General features: G+C 49.5%; 1 protein-coding gene across 2 annotated transcripts in view; it reads right to left on the reverse strand.

The window, feature by feature from the left end:
* B3GLCT (beta 3-glucosyltransferase) overlaps positions 1 to 10,565 on the reverse strand; it is a 115,317-nt gene extending 104,752 nt beyond the window's left edge. Inside the window, exon 1 of one of the 2 annotated variants that reach the window (XM_027590510.1) lies at positions 9,984 to 10,565. In XM_027590510.1, the coding sequence (XP_027446311.1) occupies positions 9,984 to 10,056 (73 nt within the window). In that variant the 5' untranslated portion in view covers positions 10,057 to 10,565. The remainder of the gene's footprint in view (positions 1 to 9,983) is intronic. The other variant, XM_027590509.1, reaches the window with a different exon arrangement.
* Between the last annotated feature and the right edge of the window lie 568 nt (positions 10,566 to 11,133).

Raw genomic sequence — 11,133 nt, forward strand, 5'->3', positions numbered from 1 at the left:
GACATACTGTGGGAGGGAGCCTGTGGGCCTTCACTTTCTTTCCTGTGACCTACTTACAAAACGTTTCACCCAGCACAGCCTCCCCTCCCCCCCCGCGTGGCTCCAGCTCCCTGGAGCTTTCCAGGTTGAAATCAAAGTCCTGGAGGCCTTAAGCTCCAGGATGTGCAGCCCACAGCTGATTTACTTAATTCCAATTACCTGCTTTGAAGATAATCCGTGCCCGCAGAGCGACCAGAAACCAATGCACCCCCACCCAGCAGCAGGGGGCAGAGCCTGCCTTTCCTTCCTCCTCTTCAGACAAATCTATTGTTCCCTGGGTCTGTGCACAAACTGGGTAGCAGCTCCATCCACCCACCTTGAGGCACCCCTCCCAACCTGAGGATGGAGGGCCCCTGGCACTCCACATGGGCAGAGGACAGAACCAGCACAGGCATGGGGCCAAAGATCAACTGGTTTCACATGTATGTTTCTAGAATAGGGCCTGGCACATGCTAAGTGCTTTGAGCCTTAGCAGTTACTGTCATTATTAGTTTATATTTTCATTTGTGCAACAGAAAATCAGAGAGGGGCTGTGTGCACCGGTACCACCCGTCCTGCTAGGGGCTGGGGAAGATGAGCAAGCAGCTGCCCAAGGCGCTGACGTGAGACACAAGCTCTTCGGTCAACAACCAAGGGCACAAGTGCCCACTCCACTGGCCGTCCTTCTAATGGGAGTCCCTAAAGGAGGACCTGGGGTAGAGACAGGGGCCATCTCACCCAAGGTCGGGCAGCGGAGGGAAGGGGAGGCTTCCAGAGAGCACTGCTTGGACCAAGCTCAACATAGTGCTTGAGCAAGTAAATTCCAGGCAGCAGAGACTTCAAGTTACAAGAGCAAGGAGGACTGGAAACGGGTTTCTGCATCAAAACTTGGTGAATAGTCCAGTGTACCCAGAACAGACACCTGAGGGGAGGGACTAGGGCATGCACACGTGGGGGGAGGGGAGAGACTGGGGCATGCGCACCTGGGGGGGGGGGACGGGAGAGACTGGGGCATGCGCACCTGGGGGAGGGGAGAGACTGGGGCATGCGCACCTGGGGGAAGGGAGGGCCTGGGGCATGCGCACCTGGGGGAAGGGAGGGCCTGGGGCATGCGCACCTGGGGGAGGGGAAGAGACCGGGGCATGGGCACCTGGGGGGGGGGGGGGAGTGTCTGGGGCATGCACACCTGTGGGGAGGGGAGAGACTGAGGCTAGAGGTGGAACTGGAGACAGCAGGGGCCATGTCATAAAAGGGGTCAGTGTTAGGGAGTCTGCTTTTATTGTAAGGGCCATGAAAAGCTTCTATGAAAGCAAGTGCCATGTTTTAAATGTATGCCTTGGACAGGTTTCTAGAGTAGTGTTGGGTGGGACTGTGGGAGGGCAAAAAAAAAAAAGTCACAAACAGGCCAGCTAGGAAGCTAATGGAGCCAGGTAATGAGAGAGAAGGGACAGAATTCAGATGATGCAGTGCCTGGGCAGTGGGTGGTGAGCAAAACAGGTGTGGGGGATATTAAAGCAGCATTATCTACAGGCTAGGAGTCAGATGCTACCAGGAGATGGGACCGGCAAGGGAGAGTCCAGAGGGGTTGTTGAGTGAGAAAGGAATGTAGGGGAGTCCGGGTTTCAGAGGGAGTGGCTGGGCACACTGCGGTGCCCTTCACAAGCCAGAGACTAAAGCCGGGGGGAAGCAGATGCATGGAAAAACTCAGTTTGGTCCCCAACATCCTGAGGTGCTGAGGCTATTCAAGCGGATACATCCAGCAGCAGCGTGTACCCAGGGGTGGAGCTGGGCGCAGGGGTCAGGAGGAGAGGCACCGACAGTGGCCCCACAGTCCAATGGAACCAAAGCCACAAGACTGGATGGGAAGACAAGAGCAAGGAAGCTCCCACATTTCAGGGACAAAACTGTAAAGATGACAGAAAGGAATGGCCAGGCAGAGAGGAGAAGCTAGAGAGAAGGCAGTAGTATAAGGAGTTTATAAAGTGTTCTTTTAAAGCATTCTCTCCTTAAAGCTTCAAAGGGCAATGAAAAGAGGCTGCAGCACAGAAAACCTGGCCTCCAGGCCCTGCTCCACTAGGAGGACTAGCACAGCATGCTGGCCGGATGCACAGAATCTAGACTCCCGCCTCGTGGCATCACATATCTGCCACTTAGTAGCTAAGCAACATTGGGCCAGTGACTTGGGCTCTCAGAGCCTCTGCCTCCATCCCTGTAAAAGGGGGGAAACTCAACACGACTGAGCTAAGTTGGTGCATGTACAGGATTAGGACAGTACCTGGCCTATGGGAAGAGCTATGGAGCCTTTCGTTCAGGTGCCAAAGAGCAAACTCAGGAAGAGAGATGCTGCACTGGGGAGGAAGACAGCACAATTCCGCAAGTAGACGGCTGGACAACATTTAGGGTCCGGGAACCGCTGTGCCCCATTCCGTGGGTTCTGCACCACTTACAAGGTGATCAGCTGGTTGAGGGAAGGGATGGAGGTTGCGGGGGCAGGAGGGCTGGCCTCCCCTCAAGTGTGGCAATGAGCACACCGACACAATAGTCCTCTTTTGAGCCACTCACTACCTACCCCTGTTTGATCTTACTCCATCTGAAACACCTCTTCTGTTTTATTAAAAAGTCAATGGGAAAATGGAGTTTGGAATACAAATTTTTCTTCCCTTGAGAACAAAGTTGGCCAGGACCAATATAGTCTCTGTGCCAGAGGGTGAACTTACTTATAGAAAGGACAGTAAATAGAAAGAAATAGGAATTAACTCTATTATTTTAGAAATAAAAAGATCATTTGCTTCTTGAATTCCTATCTCACTTAAACAAATAATAGGAAAGCCCATATGCCAACTGAAACAAGAGTTTCAGGGGAGAGATTCAAAACACCACCCTCATGAGCATGTTTCATAGGCTGAGTCATGGGAAAGGGGCAGAAGAAACCCTGGTCACACAACCCACTCCAGAACAAACTCAACCACAAAACAATCAGCCCTTCGTATAACCCCTTCACGTGGCAAGAGTAGTACTGAACCGTTCACTGTCAAGCTAACTTACACAATCTCTGCTTAAATTGGGGGTATCTTACTTCTGCAATACAAAAAGTGGCTTTAGAAGCCCCCCCGCCCCCCCGTCAGCAAACTAAATCCACAGTAGCCACAGGCTGAAATGTTCTAACACCGTTAGGAACTTGTCAACTGTCCAAACACCTTTGCTCTAACAACCCACTCAGAAAATGGTTTCTGAGGCTCATGCTCTCCTCCAGCCCCTCCAGGAGCATTTGAAAACCCGCCTGTTTCCAAAAGATGCTGGAACTAGAGAAAGACCTCTTCGTTTGAATTCTGGGGTTTCTGGTTCCTTTCCCAAGGAGATGAAATATCTGAGCAGGACGCATCAGGCCTCAAGTCCATGCTTTGCTGTCTCTGAAACAGCTCCTTATTTCTTTTTAAAGACAAAGCAACCAGCAATCATCTTTACATTCTACAGATACGAAAGAAAATCAGCTGGCAAGAGTTCCAGTTTCTACCTGGGCCTAGGCAGGGTTCCTGCACCTGCCAGCACATACGAACCACCTGGGGCCTTCTAAAAATGCAAATCCATAGGCTTCATCTCAGATCTTTTGAGTCAGAAAAATCTGAAGCTGGGACCCCATAATCTGCCTCTTAACAAAGGGGCTCGTAACAAAGGGAACTGACACTGAGGTGATTCTCCTGTGTGCTGAAGTCCGACACATTGGGATACATAGCTAAATAGACTCTCAAGGGAACGGAATGGGACTATTTTTCCAACAGGGCTTGGCCATTTACCTTCCTTTACTTTGTTCACCTCATAAACGAAGAACAAACTCCAGTATATCCACCTTCAAGGATCTGGAGAAGATAAATTCAGTGTGATGTGTAAAGAGCCTTGAGCTTCTTATGGCAAGTAATAATGTAAACTAAAACAAATCACCTTTTCAGACCATAAAATATTCTTTTAGGAGTGAAAATAAGTCATATCCCTAGGAGAAAATGGCATTGCTATAATTGAGATACATTCAAATCTTATTTGATGATACCTTTACTCATTTTTTGGTATAAACCTATAGCTTTACATCATACAAAGATTATTTTCTGTCCCAGCTTCTACCAAATCTTGGGTACCCATACATTTTGAATTGGATTTATTGGACTTATTTTGCCAGTTAAGACTCTCTCCTCTTAAAAAAAAAAAAAAAAAATCTAGGGGCACCTGGGTGGCTCAGTCGGTAAGTGTCTGCTTTCGGCTCAGGTCATCGGGCTCCCTGCTCCCCAGGAAGCCTGCTTCTACCCTCTCCCACTCCCCCTGCTTATGTTCCCTCTCTTGCTGTGTCTCTATCAAATAAATAAATAAAATCTTTAAAAAAATAAAAATTAAAAAAAACCTACTCAAATTGCCCCCAAATCTCTCTGCAGCCGATCTCTCCTCTGAGCTCCAGACCCACAAATCTAACTGCCCACCTGACACGTACCTGAACATCTCACATCCCCCCAAACTCAATTTGTCCAAATTGAACTCCTCATCCTCACCTCCCTCTAAAATTAAAAATAAATTTTAAGAAAAATGTCCGGGTACTTTATGCCACAGAAATGGTTAAAAGAAATTTTATATTTAACTACAATTTAAAAAAAAAAAAAAAGTTTAAATCTGGTCCTTCTCCATTAGCGCCTGTTATCAGAAAACAGCCCCGGTACCCACCCACAGCTCATGACAGAAACCTGATTCATCCTTGACCCTCTCCTTCCTCTCAGCCCACTGTTCCCATCAACTGCGGTGTCTCAGAGATTCTTCATCATCTCTCACGTAGTTGATTCTGGCAGCCTCCTCACTGGCCGCCTCTGATCCCTGCTCTACAGGACAACCAGGGCAAGTTAAATCATGTCACTCTCCTATTGCAACCCCTCAGCCACTTTCCGCTGCTCTAAGGACAAAGTCCAAACTCCTTACCCTCCTCTGCCAGACCCTGCATTGTCCAACCCCTACTGAACCTCCCAGCTCCTCGCTGAATCTCTCCAGTCCTGTCCTTTCTGCATTGCGTTCCTCCAGCACCAACCAAGCTCTTTCCCCTGCTGGGTGCATCCCCTTCCTCCACTTAACTGATCTCTGCTTCCCCTTCAGGTCTGAGTGCCGAGGTCTCCTCCTCCAAGAAGCCTTCCATGAGCCCCTATTCCAAGGTTTCTCAACCCGGCACCCAGTGGTCATCAACACTAGACCAGATCCTGGATTCTTTGGAGGGGGAGGTTGTCCTGTACATGGTAGGATGTTCCTCAGCACCCCTGGCTCAAAATACCAGTAGCACTCCCCGCCACATCATCCCTGTGACAACCAAGAAGTCTCTAGCCATTGATAAATGTTCACCGAGGGGCAAGATCGCCCCCTGTTGAGAACCACTACTCCGGACTCCATCTCCCTGCCACGTGTCCTCACAGGGCCCAGAACACCCCCACCCCAGCCACGCCCCCCCCACCCCCGCGCCCCACAGCATTGAGCACAGTGCGATTTGTTTCTCTGTAGTGTTTAATGTCACCTTCCCCTCAAGACTGCATGCTCCACCAGGGGAAAGCCAAACTCGATCTGTCTTCCTCCTGCAATATCCCCGGTGCCTGACACATGTAGATACTCAACACTTTCTGAATAAATGAAAAAAATTCCAAGTACAGTTCTTTCTTTTAATACTATTTTTGAACTGTTAACATTTTCTAGGAGTGCAAATCAGCGCCTACACTGAATTGGGTTTCTCTGGGGAGTGGCTTAGTGAACGGAGCTTTGAAACATGGAATTAAGGGAGACTCTCAATCAATAATAGACCTGATGAAACCCCGACACTCACTAGAATTTTTCCTTTGTGTTGGGAAAGATAGAATTAACACTCCTATATACTATTCTTAAGCAAGAATCTGGCAACACCGAAGATGGATTGCCCATAATGCTACAAAGAGGCAAAACATAGTAACATTTGTGAATCCCCCATAAATAATCCCTTTGTGCCTAGCATAATTTCTAGGCACAAAGGGATTTATGATTTATGTTTCTAATGAAAAGCAAAAAAAAAAAAAAAAACAAAAAAAAAACCTGGCCTTTAGTGGTCCAAATGAGGTCAGTTATCAGGATTTGCTCAAGTACTGGGCCCACAATGTTTGCCTCAGAACAAGTTAACAAAAGAGTCAGGATAGCTCCTCCCTACCCCCCACCCCACCCCGCCACCCCATCTGAAACAGATGCTCTTCCCCCCACCCCCTTATATGCTCCCTGATAAAGAGCTTGACTGTTGGCTATAGGCAAACTCCTTTGGGTCAAGTCCATAACCAAGAGGACCACGCCAACTTGGGAAACCCAGACTACCTGGACAAGAACCCATCCAGATAGGTAAAATCTCTATCAGTCATATCTGCTTAAGAAATAAAAGGAGGGTTTAAAAATTAAAAATTAAACACACACACACACACACACACACACACAAAATAACCTGGGATCACTTCTGACTCTTGGTATCCTAAAATGTCTAACTCACTGCAATGAAAAGAATCTGAGCGAGAACTGGACCAGAATGAAAAATCAACCCTAATTTTGGCAGACGCTAACAAATTCAATCCTAACACATACAGAGTAGAAACAGGGATAAGAAAGATAAAAGTTAGTATCTTACTATTTTACCATTGGTTCAAATGAGCTTCTTCACAGATGTGTCAATTAGGATTAGGTTGGCTACTGCCTGTAACAGAAAACTCAAACAATTGAGGCTTAAACAAGACAGGTTTATTTTTAATCTCCTGCAATACAAGTCTGGAAATAAGTGACCCAGGGCTGCCGTGGTGCTCCCCATCCACCCGGCACCCAGGTGGTGCTATCCTTTCTGCCCTACCATCCTTACTACTGGCTTGTCTTCAAGGTCACCTCATGGTCACAAGATAACTACCATGGCTCCAGCCATCAGATTTACACACAATGGGAAGGAAGATGAAACAAAGACAAGCAAACAAACAACAACAACAACGCATGCATCCCAGCTAGATCAGCTACCTTTAACAAGCTTCACCAAGAGACCCACACGAAAATCTCTACAGATAACTCAGTGGCTGCCCCTGCTTCCAAGGGCCACTGAGAAACTTTTTCTCGCTGGACACGCTGCCTCTGCCACCACCATGACATTCCTCCATCCTTCCCTTCGCCCCCTATATTATTAGTCAGCTAGGGCTGTCTTAACAACAACCATAGACTGGAAACAGAAATTTATTCCTCACAGCTCTGGAAACTAGAAGTCCAAGATCAAGGTGCTAACAGGGTTGGTTTCTGCTGAGACTTCTTTCCTTGGCTTGCAGGTAGAAAAGTCTTCTGTGTCCTCACATGACCTTTTCTCTGAGTGCAACCCTGGTGTCTCTTCCTCTTCAGAGAAGGATAAGGACATGGTCCTGCTGGATTAGGGCCCCACCCTTATGACCTCATTTACTCCTCATTATCTCCTTGGAGGTCCTATCTCCAAATACAGTCACCCAACATTCCTGATTAAGAGGTTTTTTTAGTCAGGAAAAGAAGGAACTATGGGTTATTGAGTAGGCAGATAGCAGTCTCTGCCACAACAGAATCAGTATGTTAAAACTGTAAGAAATGGCAAAGTTCTGGTATTTTATCTAGTTTATGCCTCCTGTTTTATATGAGAAAACTGAGCTCAAACCCACTAGGAGCCACACAGTGGCTGACGTAGAGGTGTGAATAAATCTGATTCTAGAACTGGCACTGGACTTTAGAACTGAAGTTGCAGTGAATTTGGTCTGTATAATCATATGGGTTTAAAATAAATTTTCTATATTGCCTTTTCTCTAAAAACTCAAGTGAATATGCTACAGTTTGTGGGAAAACTAAACTATATATATACCCAGGCCAAACTTATAAGGGAATATTTAGAGTATTTTTAAGCAATCAGGATTGTTCACATGCCTCAGAATTCCTATCATAAGCTCTGTTTTAGCAAGATTCCAAGATACTTGGTTTCGAGATCTATAGAGTGGGTACCACATCTTTCTGCATCTTGGTGCTCCCCCAACACCACCAAAGCAGAGCTCAATAAACTGAGCTCATGATTTATTTCAGAAACCTCAAAGAATACAGCAACCCATGAAAGCCAGTTCACAAAGCCAAATGTCTCACAGGGACCTTTTAATAGGTTTTATGTCTTATTTATTGTGCTTATCTGACAACTTCACAATGTTAATAGACATCTCTAAAACTGTGTTGACATTTTGGTTCATTCTGACTGTCCTTCAACGTACTATCAAGTTTGGGCAGTACAGATATTCTCTTAAGTGCAGTAAAAAATAGATATGCACAGCAATACAAATGGGTATTTCAGCCCATACGTTGAATATATTATGTACAAATATTATATCCCCAGTACACCATTATAAAGTGCAGCGCTATAAATAGAATGCCAATTTCAGCTAGCACCCACCCCATTTGGTTAGGTGCAAAACTTCCAGGCAGCAAGCCAACTATTGCAGCCAAGATCACCTAGTCAATTTCCCACCCCTCCAACCTCCCCTTCTCCCTGGGCGGCCCCCCTCCCAGGGATGCATTCTTTCTTCCACTAAAGTAGATCTCCTCCAAGTTCAGTTGCCCCCCACCTCAATTAGAGCTTTCTGTGCCTAAGGTGCCCGAACATTTTTAATTACATTGTTGCTTACTTAATCATGCGTGTGAACAATTAATTAACAATTAATCTCACTCTATTTCCCACACTTACTGAGCACCTATAGAAAAGCGAGGGATACGCAAATAACGTCCTTATTCGGAGAGTTTAAATCCAAATAAAACCGAGCTGTACAGGTTCCGGTGGGCTCCCAAAAAGCAGTGTGCTATAACGCTACGTCTCTTCCTAAATTGCACCATTCTGCCATTTCTAAAAATCTGAAATTACTGCCTTCTAACAGACTGGAAACACAAAAGTCCAGGTTAGAGGACAATAACCCCGAGAACACTGAAAAGGGAGTGATTTTTTTCCCCCCAAGCTTTCAAATTTGAACAAATCTCACCATAAATGTCAATTAGAACGATTTTTTTTTTTTTTTAACTTTGCCACATCATTTTACGATAAAGGGGAGAAAATGCTCTTTTGAGGAGAACGGAAGAAAAGGGGTTGGGGCATTATGGCTGTAGAAGACCCGAGAAGCATTGTTTCTAGAAGTGTTCTCTAATTTTCCCCCATAAAGACCCAAGATTGGGGAATGTCTCCACCGCCTCCCCCACGCCACCACCGCACACACTGAGGGCCCAGCCGGGCACCCCGATCCTCCCTTCCCGGCCGAGGAATCTGTAGAAGTGCCAAGTTGGCATCTCAGCCCTGGAGGCCCGGGCACGGCCGGAAGACCCCGCAGAGAACCCCTGCAGTGGCGGTGCCGTCCCTCGCCGCCCCCCACCCCTCCTGCCCGGCGCGGAGGTGCGGGGCGAGCGGGCGGTCCCGGCCGCACGGCCCGTCCGCCTCCAGCCTGTGGCGCCCGCGCCGGGCGTGTGGGGCGCGCGGGGCAGGCGGGACGCGGGCGGAAGGCAGGGGGGCGGGACCGCGGCCGCCGCTTCCCTGCTCTCAAAGTTTCTTGCAGTTGCACATTCACTCAGCGCTTCCTGTGGGGGTGAGCGCCTCGCCCTCCCGGCTCGGCCGGCCGCCAGCTCCCGGCGGAAGGAGGCGGGCAGACGCGAGTGGGGCCGGGGCGGCGGCGGGACCCAGCGAGCCGAAAGGGGCCGGGCGCGGCGCGCCCCAGGGTCCCGGAGAGCCGGGTCCCCACCCGGACGCCGCGAGAGGGCGCTGCCGCCGGCGCGGCGGGGACGGGACGACGGGACACGGGCGCCCGCGGGGCAGGGCAGGGCTGGGCCGCCCGGCACCTCCTTCCGCGCGCGGACGCGGGACGCGGGCGGCAGCGCCCGGGAAGCCCACGCCTCTCCCGTGCGCGCCCGGGCCGCCCGCTACTTACCCAGGGAGCAGGTGAGGAGCGAGAGCAGTGCCGGGAACGCGAGGCGGCGGTCGCGGCGAGCGGGCGGCAGCATCCCGGCGGCGGGAGCTGCGCGCCCTACTGGGGCGCGGGGACGGGAGACGCGCGGGGAGCAGAGCTGCGCCGCTGCCGCCCCTGCCGCCGCGGCTGACCCTTCTCCGCCGGCTCCCCTCCTCCCTCCTCGGGCTTCGCCGCGCCGGCTCCGGCCGCGCCCTCTGGCGGCCGACTTCGGGAGCGCCCTCGTGCCGGCTCTCGGGCCGTTGGTTGTGGCTCGCGGCTGTTCCTGGGGTTCCGCCGCCCGTTGAGGGTAGAGGAGGCTGCACCTCCGATGGGACAGCGACCCACTTCCAGGCTTGTGGCCTCGGCTCCCTCAGGCCATTAGTCTCCAGTCCTTTTTTTCCTTCTCCTTACCTAGGCCCCCTCTTCTACTTTCCTGTCCTCCCACCTTACTCCACCTCCCTTTCCTGGATCTCCTGGAGTGGATCAGTAGGTCTGCTTCTTACTCCACGTCCCTTTCCTGGATCTCCTGGAGTAGATCAGGTTTACCTTCTTACTCCCAAAGTGAAGGTCTGGTGGGCGGGGAGGGGAGGAGACTGGAAGCAGAGTCACTCTTCCTCCCTACTAATGTACCATCTGCTATTAAAAAAAAAATCATTCAGCTCTTAATATTGTTGGCACCCGTGTACTACGTTGATGAAGGTGTTTTTAATCAGCTCAACTAATTTACTTAATATCTTCTTTTTTTAATGGGATTTGGCCAATAGCTTAGGCCTGGAATTTGGCTTTCAATAGAAGTTTGTATAAATGTAATTTCGTATAAATGTAATTTTAAGTGTTCACCATAATGGAAGAGGGAGGGTGTAATTTTATTCAAAACGTCTAATAAAAATTAAATTGGAATACAGAGAAGTGGAGTGACCTCAGGTGGAGAGTCCCTCTTGTCCCCATGGGACTGTCAAGGGGCTCCCTCCCCAGCCAGGAGGTGTGGTAGCCTGGCAGAGGGCTGGCCCCCTTATGTTGTGTGGTGGGTAGAGGAGGAAAGCAGTAACAGATGAAGAACTATGAACCCCCTCTAATGGTTCTTCACTGCTTTGGGCCTCCCCCAAACCTTGACTCATGTCTCTCTCCTAGA

The sequence above is a fragment of the Zalophus californianus genome, chromosome 3 (assembly GCF_009762305.2).
Source record: "Zalophus californianus isolate mZalCal1 chromosome 3, mZalCal1.pri.v2, whole genome shotgun sequence".
Taxonomy (NCBI): domain Eukaryota; kingdom Metazoa; phylum Chordata; class Mammalia; order Carnivora; family Otariidae; genus Zalophus; species Zalophus californianus.